The sequence below is a fragment of the Schistocerca gregaria genome, chromosome X, assembly GCF_023897955.1.
Source record: "Schistocerca gregaria isolate iqSchGreg1 chromosome X, iqSchGreg1.2, whole genome shotgun sequence".
Lineage (NCBI taxonomy): Eukaryota > Metazoa > Arthropoda > Insecta > Orthoptera > Acrididae > Schistocerca > Schistocerca gregaria.
In genome coordinates this window covers 291,907,135-291,923,021 of record NC_064931.1, presented here as the reverse complement: position 1 = coordinate 291,923,021, position 15,887 = coordinate 291,907,135, and the positions used below count along the sequence as shown (strand labels likewise).

General features: G+C 40.1%; 1 protein-coding gene across 1 annotated transcript in view; it reads left to right on the top strand.

The window, feature by feature from the left end:
• Positions 1-15,887, top strand: part of LOC126298032 (target of rapamycin complex 2 subunit MAPKAP1) — a 108,434-nt gene that overhangs the window by 73,599 nt on the left and 18,948 nt on the right. The window contains exons 6-7 of the mRNA XM_049989353.1: positions 3,454-3,624; positions 12,656-12,705. Coding sequence (XP_049845310.1) covers positions 3,454-3,624; positions 12,656-12,705 — 221 coding nt within the window. The remainder of the gene's footprint in view (positions 1-3,453; positions 3,625-12,655; positions 12,706-15,887) is intronic.

Genomic DNA, 15,887 nt, shown 5'->3' with positions numbered 1-15,887 from the left:
CTGTTCCTGATCTATATAAATGACCTGGGTGACAATCTGAGCAGTTCTCTTAGACTGTTCGCAGATGATGCTGTAATTTACCGTCTAGTAAGGTCATCCGAAGACCAGTATCAGCTGCAAAGCGATTTAGAAAAGATTGCTGTATGGTGTCAGGTGGCAGTTGACGCTAAATAACGAAAAGTGTGAGATGATCCACATGAGTTCCAAAAGAAATCCGTTGGAATTCGATTACTCGATAAATAGTACAATTCTCAAGGCTGTCAATTCAACTAAGTACCTGGGTGTTAAAATTACAAACAACTTCAGTTGGAAGGACCACATAGATAATATTGTCGGGAAGGCGAGCCAAAGGTTGCGTTTCATTGGCAGGACACTTAGAAGATGCAACAAGTCCACTAAAGAGACAGCTTACACTACACTCGTTCGTCCTCTGTTAGAATATTGCTGCGCGGTGTGGGATCCTTACCAGGTGGGATTGACGGAGGACATCGAAAGGGTGCAAAAAAGGGCAGCTCGTTTTGTATTATCGCGTTATAGGGGAGAGAGTGTGGCAGATATGATACGCGAGTTGGGATGGAAGTCATTACAGCAAAGACATTTTTCGTCGCGGCGAGACCTTTTTACGAAATTTCAGTCACCAACTTTCTCTTCCGAATGCGAAAATATTTTGTGGAGCCCAACCTACATAGGTAGGAATGATCATCAAAATAAAATAAGAGAAATCAGAGCTCGAACAGAAAGGTTTAGGTGTTCGTTTTTCCCGCTCGCTGTTCGGGAGTGGAATAGTAGGGAGATAGTATGATTGTGGTTCGATGAACCCTCTGCTAAGCACTTAAATGTGAATTGCAGAGTAGTCATGTAGATGTAGATTGTAATATGAATGACAGCTAGTGCTCAGGTGATGTCATCATCTGTGAAGTAATTCACACAGTATGTGCTAAAAAATGTGTTGCGCCTGGTTGTAAAATGGACCAAAGACATGGAAACAACTATTTGGAATTGCTGAAGAGCTGTGCAATATCTCAGGAGATATCCTTCACGGACTCCCCTGATCACTTTCAAGAGAATTCACAGTAACACTCAACATCTAATTAAATGCAGAAAGAAGGAATACTATGTCGCCTCCCTGGGACTGTACATCTCTTCATCCCAGATGCAGACAAAATTTTGTAGTCTTCTGGGCCATCAGAGGTCAGCAACTGTTCCAAGTCTTTTCCCTTAGATTGGTTTTTTACTGATGTTTTTGATCTTGGTGAACGCCTTGTGACCCACTTTGCAACAATGCTGGCATACTCTTCTTAACTGGTTACCTTTCGAATGGATAAACAATACGTTCAAAGGAATTTATAGATGTCTTTTTTTTTGCATTGGCAAGATAGTATTATCATCCCAATCTTTAAACCAAGTAAAAACCCTGCGTCCATTCCATTTAAAGCTACTGATTGATTAGCCACACCAGTGTGCCCTGAAAACTGCCTGAAAGGAAGGTCACTTATCGGTTATGGTAGGTCCTTGAATCTACCTACCTCTGGCCATCCAGAGTTAGGTTTTCTGGGATTTCCCTGAATCACACCAGGCAAATGACAGGTCAGTTCCTTGGAAAGGTTCCTTCTCCATCCTTAAGAAAACAATCTGAGCTAATACTCAGTCTCTAATGATCCCATTTACAACTGGACATTAAATCCTAATCTTCCTTATATCGAATCTTGGGACCTTTCCTCCGCCTATCATGGTGATTTCCGGGAGGGACAATCCTAACTGACCATCTGGTTAGGATTGAAACTGCAATCCGACAGCTGTTTTGACCTACATAAGGCATACACCACCACTTGGTACCATCACATTTAACTTACCTGTCATGACTGGGGTTTTGAGGCTGCCTACCAATTTTTATTCATCAGTTTTTATCACAGTGGTTGTTTTGGATTAGAGTTGGTACTACACTTAGCTCCTCATGGATCTGAGAGAATGGTATCCTGCAGTGCTCCATGCTTAGTTGTTACACTCTTCCTCATTGCCCTCGATGGGCTACTGGTTACCCCCATGCTACATGTTGGCAACTTTTGCATTTTCCAGTTGGAATCTTTTCTGTGGTTTCCATTTCTCCTCTGCCAAAACACGAGTCATGCATTTCTGTCATACCTCGGTCCATCTTGATCCAGAACTCTACTTTGGTACCCACTGCTTGGACATTATTGTGCAGTCCCAGTTTTTTTGGTCCCTTGATCCTACCTCTTTTGCCAGCTGTCTTTGTCATCTCATTTTTACTCTTGTATCACCTTCTGCCACAGCCTGTTTCCCATTTTAGGGGTAGCAGTTAGTTGAATAGTGTGTTGTGTTCCCTTCTTCAATGCCTTGACTATAATGGATTGGGGTTGGAATAGTCGTGAGAAAGATGGCGCCTGTTGCATACAGAGTTGCAGGGATCACTCACCTGTTCCCACTCACTGGCTGCCTTGACCATTTCTCTCACTTTGTTTTATTATTGATAGATCAAGTGATGTCCATTACCACTAGAAGGCATTGTTTACTCTTTAACTGTCATTGCTCTTAAACAGGTTGGTGAGGTGGTTGGATACGGTTGGGGTTTCTCTTGACACAGATGAGCCGTGGGAGACCCCTTGTCTGCTGTTCCTTACCCAGTCCATACATTTTTACTACTTAAATTATTTCTTAGCTCGGGCATCACTATTGCCTTCAGTGCCTTGATTTTGCCACTCAAACATACTTTCATTATCTGATCACATTTCTGATGGTCATCACTGGCACCAGATTAACTACCTCTTGACTGAGAGGCTGACGACTCTGCTGTTTAGTCCCTGAACCCTCCAGCCGATGAATGAATGAATGAATGAATGAACAAACAAACGAATGAACTTGTTTGACCACACTAGAAGTGTTTATGCCACCAAACCATTGTGTCATATGATTGTGTTTTGTTGTCATACAGTTCAACCAACTCAGAATAGATTATTCGAGCATTGCTCCCTTTAGGATGTAGAAAACAAAATATTGCATGATACTGCACTTCATCACTGGTCTGCACTATTTTGCTTTGGCTCTTGTTGTGGCTTGGTATGGTACTGTGATACAGGAAAAGTTTGTAGAGTTTCCATCCCTAGTAGAATCAACCAATACATTGCCTTCTCGTACACGTCTCACGAAAGGACCATGAAGGTAAAAATTAGAGAGTTGAGCTCATACAGAAGCTAACCAATAGTCGTTCTTTCTGCACACCATTTGCAACTGGAACATTAAATGGGGAAGTGCTGTTGTTACACAAAGTGCACTCCACCACATACAATAAGGTTGCTTGCGGAGTAAAAATGTATGTATAGGTGCACCTGTAATGTAACCTGTATTGCAGATTGTGACATGAAGGAGATTGGTAGTAATTTAAATAGAGATTAATGTAAACTATTTGCAGGAAATTAATACTTTTCCTGTTAACAGGGACAATGTTGCTTACTATGGCCTTTATATTGCTGAAGATGATGGAGAAGTTGATTGGTACTTCCCTTGTATTGATCCACGAGAGACTGTTGGAAAGTTTACGTTTGCATACTTGGCCCTTGTTGAACTCAAAGAAGCAGTGAAGCAAGTAGACAACTCCAAAGATGAGAGGTGAGTGACATTTACACTGGATGTAATTTCAAAGAGAAATCTGAAATAAAATATTATGATTAAATCTATGTTGGAACAACAAAACTTAACGCTTCTGTTACTCAACAGAAGAAAATCCGTGGACTGAATGAGTTATGCCAAGCAAAGATTCTGCCAGTAGTTTGGTACCATATGTTTCATGGGTAGATGTGTAATTCAGGCTGTGTGAAGTAAAAAAAATTGTGGTAGAAAAGTGGATGTCATCATAGAAAATAGCATGTCCACTTTTTGACAAGCAATTTCAATCATGATTATTGAAAGTCTATATTTAAAACTGATACACCCTTCCACTTTCTTTCAAACAAAGAATGATTTGTTGCTTGAGGCTGAGAATTAAGCTTTGTGTAGGAGACTATTATGTAGGTCCTTTTTCACATGGGTAATAACTGATATCATTTCTGTTGAAAGAGCAGTGCATGCCTCAGACAGTGTAAGTAATGCTATCAAAAGATATGATATACCTTCACTAGTTACATATTATTTGAGAAAATATGATAAGATTGTAAACTTGCATTATGGTTCTATTTTTGTTTCTTTTGCCTCTGTAAACAGAATTGTGATTTTTGTTTTGTTTGGATCAGTAAATCTGTGAAAGTATCTGTTTACATGGAATTGCATAAAGACCAAATTTTTGTAAGCATGTGCAATTATTTCTCATTAATGTAATTAACTTATTCTTCTCAAATCATTATTTCCCATGAATGGAAACAGCTGCACTTCCAGTGGAATTATAATTTCCAGAGTATGGTGTAATGGATGCTTCAGTTTTTTTCCCCAGTGGGGTGACTGTAGTGACATGGGAGCTGGGCAAGTAAATGAGGCTCTTCAACAATTTTATGATAGAGATAGGAAGAAAATGGAGCAGGAGGGAGAGCTGTTGACCTTCAGATTGAACTCGGTATGAGTAGGAAAGATCTGGGTATGTTAAAGAGACTGAAGGTTAAACAGAGGTGGGAAGTGATAACAGGCAGTAGAAGGTGTAGACATAGGACTTCTTCTTACAGCTTTGTGGTAAATGTGGAAAAAGAAGTTTTACCTTTTCATGCAGTTGGAAATGGATGAGCCTCAGATAGATGCAGGTGTAGATGACATCAAACTTTCAGCAAGAAATCGAAAAGTAAGACTGCAGGGAGGAGGATAATTTTAGCATTCAGTACAGACAACCATTATAGTGATGTTCACACAAGAAGGGTGCTCTGTGATGCATTCTGCATAGAGAGAGGTGGAGAATACTTTGCAGTGTTGTCTGTGTGCACTTTGTCTCTGTTCTACTGCACATGCTTCAGCTGTTGCCCACCATGGCAACTGGCAGCACTGGGGTAAGTGCTGTCCTGGGCCACTGATACTGTTTCTGACTCTCTCTTGTAGAATTTATGTACTCATAAAACTACATCATTTATTACCATAATACATGTCATGTTTGCTTAAGGCCACCCATAATGAACACTATAATGGCTAAGTAACATCACCATATGCAAAAGCAGAGAAAAAGCAAAGCTCTGTACTGTGGTCCTGATGGACCAGTTGGGACCAACTGACTGCCGTGTCATCCTCTTGATGTGGTATGGAGTAGTGTGGGGGTCAGCACACCACTCTCCCAGCTGTTGTCAGCTTCCTTGACCTTGGAGCTGTTACTTTTCATTCAAGTAGCTCCTCAATTGGCCTCACAAGACTGAGTGCACCCTGTACCAGCTCTCCCCCACCAAGGAAAAATCCATGGCAGTACTTGGAATTGAGCCCAGATCCTTAGCATAGCCACCAGACACATTAACCACTGAGATACAGATGCAGACTCGCCATACTCAGGCTTGTACCAAAATCAACAATAAAAGTTCTATGTGCACATGGAAGTGCACAATACAGGCTGATGTGGCAGAATGGTTCTGTCGACGGGAGTGTCATGTGGTACACTGATCCTTGCCACTGTGCATTGCCGCACCACCTGCTGTCTTGATGTGCACGCCACTGTAGTGGAAAATTTTCAGCACTCTGTTGCTTAACACCTGATTAATTACACCTTGCATTAGTGGTCTACACAGATTTTTAAAAGAGGAGGAACAAAGGTTTAATTACTACTCAGGGTGATAGCATAAACACTCTTGTACTGTAAAATTATGCAAGTACATAAAATGTATAATGGGGAAAAGCAAAGAAAGTGAGTGTGAGAGACTGAGAGACTCAAAAGTTGACTTACAGGCGATGTCAAAAGACAAGTAACAGGTAGTGGCTTTATTGCTCTGATGGTACGGTGCAAATGGCTCTGATGGTATGGTTCAAATGGCTCTGAGCACTATGGGACTCAACTGCTGAGGTCATAAGACCCGTAGAACTTAGAACTACTTAAACCTAACTAACCTAAGGACGACACACACATCCATGCCCGAGGCAGGATTCGAACCTGTGACCGTAGCGGTCGCGCGGTTCCAGACTGTAGTGCCTAGAACCACTTAGCCACTCTGGCCGGCTTCTGACGGTATGGTAAGCATCATTGTCTAATAATGCATTTTCACATCTTGGGCTCATTTTTGCTTGGTGAAGTTTTCTTGACATTGCTGTTCTTCCATTGTCTTGTTGATGACACTCAACAGCCTTCTTAGACACAAGCACAGTGAGCTCATAATTTGCAATGACTTTCTGATATGCTGGTGGTTGTGGCGTGTGTCTTGTGGATGAACTCTTTCCTGTACACCAGTGAGTGGTGCAGGAGCAATGTCAACAGTAGGTGGTTACTAGATGTGGTGTTGTGTAAGCAAGACCCTGGTGACTGCAGTGCACAGGAAAGCTTCAGTGTTGTCCAGTAGTGGTACTGCTGCTCCTGCTGAAAACTGACAGTGCTGTTGATGTGAGCTCCTCTAGGCAGTGATGCGGAAAGTGTCAGATCTGTCACATGGTGCTACTAGCTCTCAGTTTGTCAAAGTGAGATTGTTCTCCAGCTGTGTCAGTTGTCCATATATGGCAATGATATTTATTGGTTTTTGAGTAAGTCAGTCTTCCATCTGCAGGCAGACTCTAGTTCCATAGCCTTAAAATCAACTACACAGGCATAGATTTCTTGTGTCAATGAACAGCATGGAGTGACATTGTTCTTCACATAATGGAGCGATTCTCATTCTTCAGGTATCACGTACAAATTACATTACTGTCCAACTGTGACTGTAAACTGTGGCAAAGCTGGATAACCTTCTGGTTGCAGTTGTGCCCCATATGTTATCCTGTTGGCTAATTTTGAGCAGCATATTTGCAAAAATGATTGTCATGGATAACTTTGTGAGTTTACCTCCTTCATACTACTCTTCATTCAAAATCTTGCTGTCTTGAAAGTGCTCATGTGCTAACTGGTGTAAGCAATGCAGTTGGTTCTTTAGTTATCTGGTGTAGCTATATCTGAATTGCTGTTCAGTAGGTTTTGTCTGCAATTCAACTGAAGGGTTGCATTTTCATATGTAGAATGACTCTTGAGATGTGCGCTTTCAGGTAATACACAATGTAATATTGAGCACAAAAGCAGTATTTAAAATAGAATGGTTTGAACTCAGTGGGAATTTGACATGTGCTCGATGTGTTCCTTCAAGTGATCCATTCCTTACTGCACAGTGTGTTTGTGAATGTATTCTGTTCCCATGTAGCCATTAAAATGTGGTATATGTGGTTTTGTTGAATAAATAACTTCCTTTCTCATGGGACATTATGGAGGGTCTTTCATATCTCAGAATAATTCTTACCACTAGAACATAGAGTATTATGTCAGCATTCTGTTGTGGTATGGGTCCCCAGTGGTGTACATATACTGAAAGGTGATGAATTGATTTCCATATTCAGTGAGCAGTAGTAGTTCAGAATGTCAATCATTATTAGGTTGTTTGTCAAATACATGCCCAGATTTACTAACAAAAATGAGTATTATTTGCATATTTGATTGTGTACTCTTGTTCTACTAGTAATGCTCACAAAGTAGTTTTAGTATGTTATGTCTGCAGTCTGTATCTCATAAATGAACAGAACTGACTGCATGATCTGTGTTCATTTCTACAGACTAAATTTTTGTTCTGTAAGGCGGTCATACGGCAGTATTAAATTTGTTTCATAATGCCACAACTGATTGACATCAGTCACATAGATCTATAATTAAGTGGATATTTCCAGTAACCCAGTTTGAAAACAGAAATGAACTGCATGTTTTTCTAATTGCTCAGAATGCTTCATTGCTCCAGCAGCTTAAAGTGAACAGCTACTAGAAGGGAAGCCAGTTCTTTTACATAATCTGTATATAATTGTATAGGTATGACATTGGGGCTAGCTGCCTTTACTCTGTTGAGTGATTCTACTTTATTTTCTATTCTGCAATCATTTACGTAAATATCTGACATTTCAGCATTTGTGCAATGATTGAAAAGGGGAACTGTTGTACAATGTTCCACAGTGAAACAATTTTGGAAAAGTTCAGTAATTTGATTCTATCTACACTTCAGTGACAGTACAATTACTGAGAGCCTGTGTAGATGCTCTTTTATCAATTTACTGCTTCTTGTAACACACTGGCTTTTCAGGAACTTCTTGTTGAATAGTCAATGAACTGACAAAATTGTAAACACAGGTATTCAGTGATTGTACTTCCCAAGAAATTTTCGTGTCACATTCATTAAATGCTTTTTGCATTGGTCTCTTTTTGACTCATTTCAACTTTTTTTTTAGTCATTCTTTGTCAGCAATGCTATTATTACTTAATTGAAATCTATGATGAAGCTCTCTTTGCTTTTGTAGCAACTTCCTAAGATGTCTTTTTCCCTTCTTCACAAACTTGTTTGGCACATGCATGTCTATAGCATATTGTACAGTACTTTGGAGTTTTATCCATTTGTGCTCCACATTTTTATCCACATTAATGAGTGTTTGGTCTTGAGTGCTCGGGTAATCTTCATGGTCACTGATTTCCTTTCCTACTTTAATGAAATTAAAAAGTTGGGCTGTCTTAGTTACCAAGAGATCTTGGATGTTCCTACCATGGAGTTGGTTCTCTAACTGTGAAAAGTGATTTTCAGAAAGAACATTCAGGACAGTCTCACAAATTCCTGTGCCTAACATCCATTTTAATCATATTAGTCTCCCATTCTAGTGGTGGGTAATTGAAATCTGTCCCCATCACTATAACACTATCAGGAAATCTATGCACAATATTTTCCAAGTTTTTCTGAGAATATTGTCTCTGAAGACATATGGTCTATAAAATCATCCAGTTACCATTTTAGACTTGGCTGTATGCTTATCTTCACACAAAATATTTCACATTTGGAATCCTAATAACAACATTAGGTAGTATAGAGTAGTATAGAGTTCTGTACAGCATTACATACACACCATGGCAGTGCTAGTGTCAAGCCTATGTGGGTGATTGCCCTTTATTTGTTATTAATGTGGGTGAACTATTCCTCCCTCTAATTATGGCATATAATTCAACAACAAGCCTACGGAGAGGATCCTCCAACCGAAAAATTTCCCATATACATGCCACACATACTCTACCACCCAAATACCTATTTCCTGCATGCAGTACACACCTGATGTGTTGAGAGGGGCACTCCTATGCTCCATCTGAAAGCATAAAGAAACCTACATCAGAAATAATCACAGAATTAACTGTGCCTCTCTTTCAAGCCCTCCAATTGACTCCAAGAAGGGGGCCTGCAATTGCTTCTGGATACACTGCCGCAAAGCAATGCTTTTTGGAGTCATCAGTTCGTCTAGCAATGTAGAGCAATTGAGGATGGCCTGTGAACACAGGGTGCAGATGTAATTCCTACCAACATGACCTGCAGTTTGCAGCTGGCTGCACCTGATATGTTCAGTAAATGTTAACGGAGCTTTCTCCACATCACAGATACACATCCCTCTCAAATAAACACACAAATTGTGTATTAACCTTCTTTTCTAACCTGACAGCTATTTCCCTGAAAGGATTCATTACTCCCCCAATTTTGGAGCTCCCAATGACCAGCATACCCACCATCACTGCTTGTCAGGGCTTTGCAGGCAGTGCAGTCACAGGCTTAGCAGACAAAGATTTCTTTGCAGGTTCAGATCTGGTGTCAACACTGGGTAGCACCTTGTATCTGTCACTAAAGTGTAGAGGACAGCTGTGTGGCCAGTATGCACTTTTGCTTTCTGCCCAGAGCATAAGGAACTCATAACTGTTTACCATTCATCCAGATTGAGGACTGACTGATCAGGATATGCATATCAGAAGGCATAAAGACATCAGGGAGTTGTCAGCACAAAAGGTGGCCCGAAGTTGGTGCAATCCAGGCCATCAACCTAAAGTCTGTAGAGTGTGCATGATAGCCAGTGTAGCTTCTAGCTGTCTCTGAACAGCAGCCAATTCTTCTTGCATCCATATTTAAGCAGTATCCATCTCCCACTATGTAGAGCCATAGTGATATTTCTCCATTAACAAGACATGCTGTTTCTTCTGGCAAGTACAGTCCTGGGTGTATTTCACACTTCTGTTCTACTCTTTCTCCTCAGGTAGAGGTCATGATATTGACTCTAAAAGATTTTTCTGCATGAAGCCACATTGTTGTTGCTATGGATAATTCTTTGCTTGTTTTAGTGTGTGCAGCAGGTACTGGTGTGCTAGTGTATATTGTCACTGTTTCATGCTTAGCTCTGGGCCTGCATTGCATAGTTGTATATTATTTTTTGCTATCTCCATGTGCCTTCTCTTGAGAGTACTTCATGTATAACTCTTTCAGCTTGCATTAGGCACTTCAATTTGTAACTGTGATTCCAGCTTGTGTCAGCTGTGCATCCCAGCATTTGCTTTACAGCCATTGTCCATATATTGTACAACTCCAAACATCTGAGAGATCCTGCATTCTGTTTGTAATGGCAGGTTACATTCCCTCATTTAAAACATGCCATTGACAGGGTCACTTATTATGATGAATTAAGAAGCCCTCCAGTACTAGAATTCCAACATGGGGCAGGACAGTATCCTATCTTACAATGTGTAAAGGCTACTTTGCTATGGTACAACTGTTTACTTGCAAGTACAGTTTGGTAATTCCATGCAATGTTAATATTACCTGAAATTCCTTTTATTTGTACCTCTTTAACTGTAATCGACTTCACTTCTTTAAACTCTACTTTTGTTATCAGGCTAAACTGTGCACCACAAATGAAAAAAAAATTAAGTGCTCCTGTTCTGTTCTTCAGGCAGGTGATCACAATAAACTCATTCTCCCAGTCTAGTATCTAAGTGCTTCTTTCTCTTGTGCAAATGGGCTACAGGGTTGCACTGTTAAACAGTTACCAAGTGTTGAGTTTCCTTGTTTTTGTGGATCTACATTGCTTTACAAAATATTGATTTACTGTTGCTTCACTACATGCTCTTCTTTCTTCTCCTTCTCCATCTCCATCCTCCTCCCCTCCCTCCACCCCCATACCACCTACCCCTCACCCTGCCAAGTTTCTGCTGGGATTTGGTCTTACTCAGTCACACAGCACTGTGTCCACTTGTACATTACATTTTATTCATGTAACCAGAGTTAGGGACTGTTGTGTGGTCCATTTTCATGGTAATCCTGCATGTCTGTTGGTTCTAGATGTTTTGAAGTGGTGCTGGAATTCACTTCTCTTCTCAGCACATTGTGGAATATCTTCAGTTCACCTGCTTCTACTATACTACTATACACTGTTCATCAGAGACTTTACTAGCTTCAGAGTGACTGATCTTTGTAATTGAATCTTGCATCCACTCCCCCTCCCCCCCCCCCCCCCCCCCCACACACACACACACATGTGTAGCTGGCAGTAAGGGAGTGGGGTGGGGTGGGGTAGGTTATTGGAAGATATTAGAGGAAAGACAGATGGCTCTCAATATCTTCAGCAAAATGTTGACTGGAAAAGGTGGCAGTCATAAAAGAATGCTGGTGGTAAGGTAAATAAAAGGTCTGGATCCAGGATCAGTGGTGTGGAAAAAATACAACCAAAAAAGAAAACAATAAGGGATTCAGAAGGGGACCAGGGGGGTTTAAGGCCCAAAGGATTGCAAGAATTAAAGTTATGCTGAAATGATAGGTACCATGTGTATAGTTAAGTTAGGGAAGGGAGGAGGTAGGAAACTAAATGGCATGGGTACTGAAGCAGCTGTTGAAATTATTGATCCTGTGGTGTGCAGCATGTTCAGTAATTGGGTGGTAGAGTTTTTAGTCAGATATAGTGTATCAGTCATCATTACTGTAGACAGAAATACTGTAATTTCCATCTGCACACAGGATGCTGCACATCAGTTGCAGCACACTATGTATACAGTATTGCTGTACTCTCAACCTCATTGGCTTAAATATCCACACCTCCCATTCAGACTCCTCTTCACCCTCCATCTGACTTCTACCTGTCCTGCCTTTTTAACATTACACCTCCCTTATCCAGACTTCGCACTCACCACTTCACTCTGTTTCTCTCTCCCACATATGCATTTCCCTCAACAACAAACTCCCAAGAAACACCCCCACCCCCCTCCCCATCCCAGTGCTTTAAGAAAATGTTTTCTTCATTTATCAAACATCCCCTGATGATGATTCAAAAGAGAATTTTTCTCTGCTTGCCTTTGTCATGCACTCTTTTGGTTTACAGTTCATAAATACTATGAATGGCAAATGTATGACTGCTTTAACAGGAGAGAACTGTTAGGTTGTCAGCCCCTCTGTGATGATACAAACACAAGCAAAGTTCTTTTAAATATTTAAAGTGTGTTTCTTTCTCTTGTCTGTTTATTTAAACAAGTTGTTTCAATAAAATTGTGCTCAAAATGGTCTTCTTATTAACATTAAAATATTCATTATTGATGGCAGATTGATATTACACAAGGTTGGAAATTCTTGTGAAAGAATTAAAACTTAACTTATTATGCAACTGTGCACATGGAACATTTTTTAGGTGTATAGGATATTGTTTAATGAGGGTTATAGTGATTTATGAATGATTAATGTTTCAGGTATTCTGCTGAAATTTCAGGAAACACAGAGAGTGGGACAAGGCCTAAAGGTTGGTAATATTTTGATTATTTGTTTAGAATATCTAAGTCACGAGGAGGAGGATAACATTTTTGAACTCTCTCTCTCTCTCTCTCTCTCTCTCTCTCTCTCTCTCTCTCACACACACACACACCCACACACCCACCCCTTCCTCCCATGGTGAGTGTGAGTGTGAGTGTGTGTGTGTGTGTGAGAGAGAGAGAGAGAGAGAGAGAGGGGGGGGGGTAGTAAAATTATTTCATTACTAACAACTATTGTATTATATTGTTCCCCTTACCAGCATATCGGTATTGTTTCTAATCTGTGTATGTGAATAGTCAATCTTACAGTGTATGCTTAGTAAATTTTTTTTCATTATCCAGTAGCAGATTTGTAAAATTCGACAATGTTCTTTGTATTGTAGTCACCTAACAGTAAATTCTCTTGAGGTGGTTTTGTACGCGATACACTTCATGCACATAAGAGTAATGATCTTTATTTATGCAGATATTCATGGCAATTTTGCTAGTTCTATTGCCTGTTTCTGATCTGTACCCATCCATTTGACAGGTATGAGAGACATTTCTTGTAATAAAGAACTTACTGGTTATAAACATCCCAAGTGAATGACCTCGTGGTAGTATCCAGTAGGCAGAACATATTTGTGACAATATCTGGGGTCCACTTATGAAAGAAATCTTCAAGAGAGTAGTAGTCCCTTTTAGCCTCTGACTACTTCTCTGAAATCCAAAGTGGATATGCAGATATTGTTTCTCAAATTTCTGTCGTGGGCCACATTGATTTTTTTTTGTCTCTTTTAATTTTTTATTGTTATGTTTAGTTCAGTATAGAGAGATCCATTTATGGCTGTTCCTTTGTTTAGACAAAGGAAGGATAATATTCATCAGCTCTGTAGCATTTCTAACCTACACATGCCCTGTTGGTGTTGGTAAATGGAAAGTGCTGTCCATAAATCTCTCTGCAGTGATGAGGTTTAGGTCTTATGAACTTTGGGTTTCAATAAGTGAGAACTGATCAGCACTGCTAACTCACAAACTCTAATCATCCAGGAATACCTGCAGAACTGCACTGCAGAGAGGAAGGTGTGTGTAATCTTTGAGGAAGATAAATCCATTAAGCAAATTGAAGTCTGTTTGAGTAACATGTCTGATCCAGTCAGTTGCCCCTCTCTAGATTTTTATTCTCTACCCCAAATGAAGGAAAGATTAAAGAACAAACTTTTATGATAAATGGCTTTTTTAAAACAGTGGACGAACTTAGTTTTTGTAGAAGAAAGATAGCTGTATTTTTGTCGACAGTAGATACATTCTGACATATCACTGTTTCTGCCTTTTGAGGACAAAACCTTCGATGAAATGGTGATCTCTTCATGGACAGGACCAGTGGTTCCCTGGCTGTCAGTCTGAATGACAAATGGCACTCTGCTCCCATTCCTCTAACTGATCTTGTAGCAATTCCAGTATTACTCAGTGTAACATTTAATTTGCTCCTCTAGAAACCTTTGACAGAGAGACTTTGATTGCAAATATCCCCAAAATTTTCATAACTTTTTTTGGGCTATACATTTAGCAGTGTCCATTACCGTTGGATGTTGATGCACAGGGGAGACATTCCTATTCAGTCAATACTGAGAATGGTATCTCCTGGTCTGCCATCCTTTCCTTAAGATAACCTGTGATGCTCCTTTGAAGCATAATATCTTTGGTACCTGCACAAATGAAGCTTCTGGGGAAACATTCTGATTGGGTACAGTTTTTAATTCTGGATGACTTTTCATATATCGTAGCAGTGAATTTGTTAGACAAAATTAACAAAAAAGTGGTGTCTCCCGAATACCTGCTTTCATTTTCATTCTTTAATTGCAACTGACATGATATTTCAGCAGTTATTGATAAATCACCTTCAGTATGGAGTCAGTTAAATGCACATTGTTTTTGGATGTTTTTGCTGTTTTTTACTGTTCTGCCAATCGTGTAACACCTACCACCCCTTTACAACTGTAGGGCAACTGGGTATGTTGCAGAAACCAAGATAATTTATTACTTGCTTAAACTGATTACAGTATATTGGCCTAGCAAGACTGCAGTCCTCCTTATTCCAACAGGGAAGATATTTGAATATTAGAATATTATGATTCCCTTGTGTGTGTGTGTGTGTGGGGGGGGGGGGGGGTTGTTTGCATATTGCTGCTTCACCATTACCAAACACAAATGGGTCCTTTCTTGATTATCAGTTCTTTCTTCAAACGGAACCTCAGTTTGTCATCCTGACTCAGTTTTATGCTTGTTCAAAGAACTTTAAATTTATTTGTTCAGTTATGAATGGTTTTGTGTGCTGGCATCCATATGAACGCCCTTAAATTTACTTTGTATCTGGTCATAAGCCTACATTTTAAAATAAACATGTTTTATGACTGCATAATATTTTATCCATTTTGTAGTTCTGAATAGCATGTTACGTTGACAACTTGAGGTAGCTGTCGACATGTGACTACCCTTTACTTGTCTGAAAGTTGGAAAAAACATGATATGAATATCACATGTACAAACAGCTATGCCATTCACAAAAATTTCTCACTATTTCATTGACATTCATACTGAGCAAGGTGGCGGAGTGGTTAGCACACTGGACTTGCATTCGGGAGGACGACGGTTCAATCCTGCGTCTGGCCATCCTGATTTAGGTTTTCTGCGATTTCCCTAAATCGCTCCAGGCAAATGCCGGGATGGTTCCTTTGAAAGGGCACGGCCGACTTTCTTCCCTAATCCGATGAGACCAATGACCTTGCTGTTTGGTCTCTTCCCCCAAACAACCCAACCCCATTGACATTCATCAGATTTTGCAATCCATTTCCACACTTTCAAATGATGAATACAGTTCTCTGTTTTAAATATCAGTGTGGTTCCTTCTTCTCACTTCTGATGAAAAGCTTACTTATTGATAACCAAATCGCGTGCTGCAGCAAAATTTTGCATGCTGAGGCTAAAGTGACAATGCTTGCCACACGGCGGCAGCTGCTTATAGTGCGTCAAGTTTACGGCGTGCTGTGTGTTCCACACATGCTTTGTTCCATTACCTTTGCTTGTGCTTTATGGAGAAGCATTTAACATCAAAAGTATTTGAGATCCACAAGAAAACAGATCATAGTGGCACTTGGTGCAACAAGATGCAGCTCATGATTTTCATACTGTG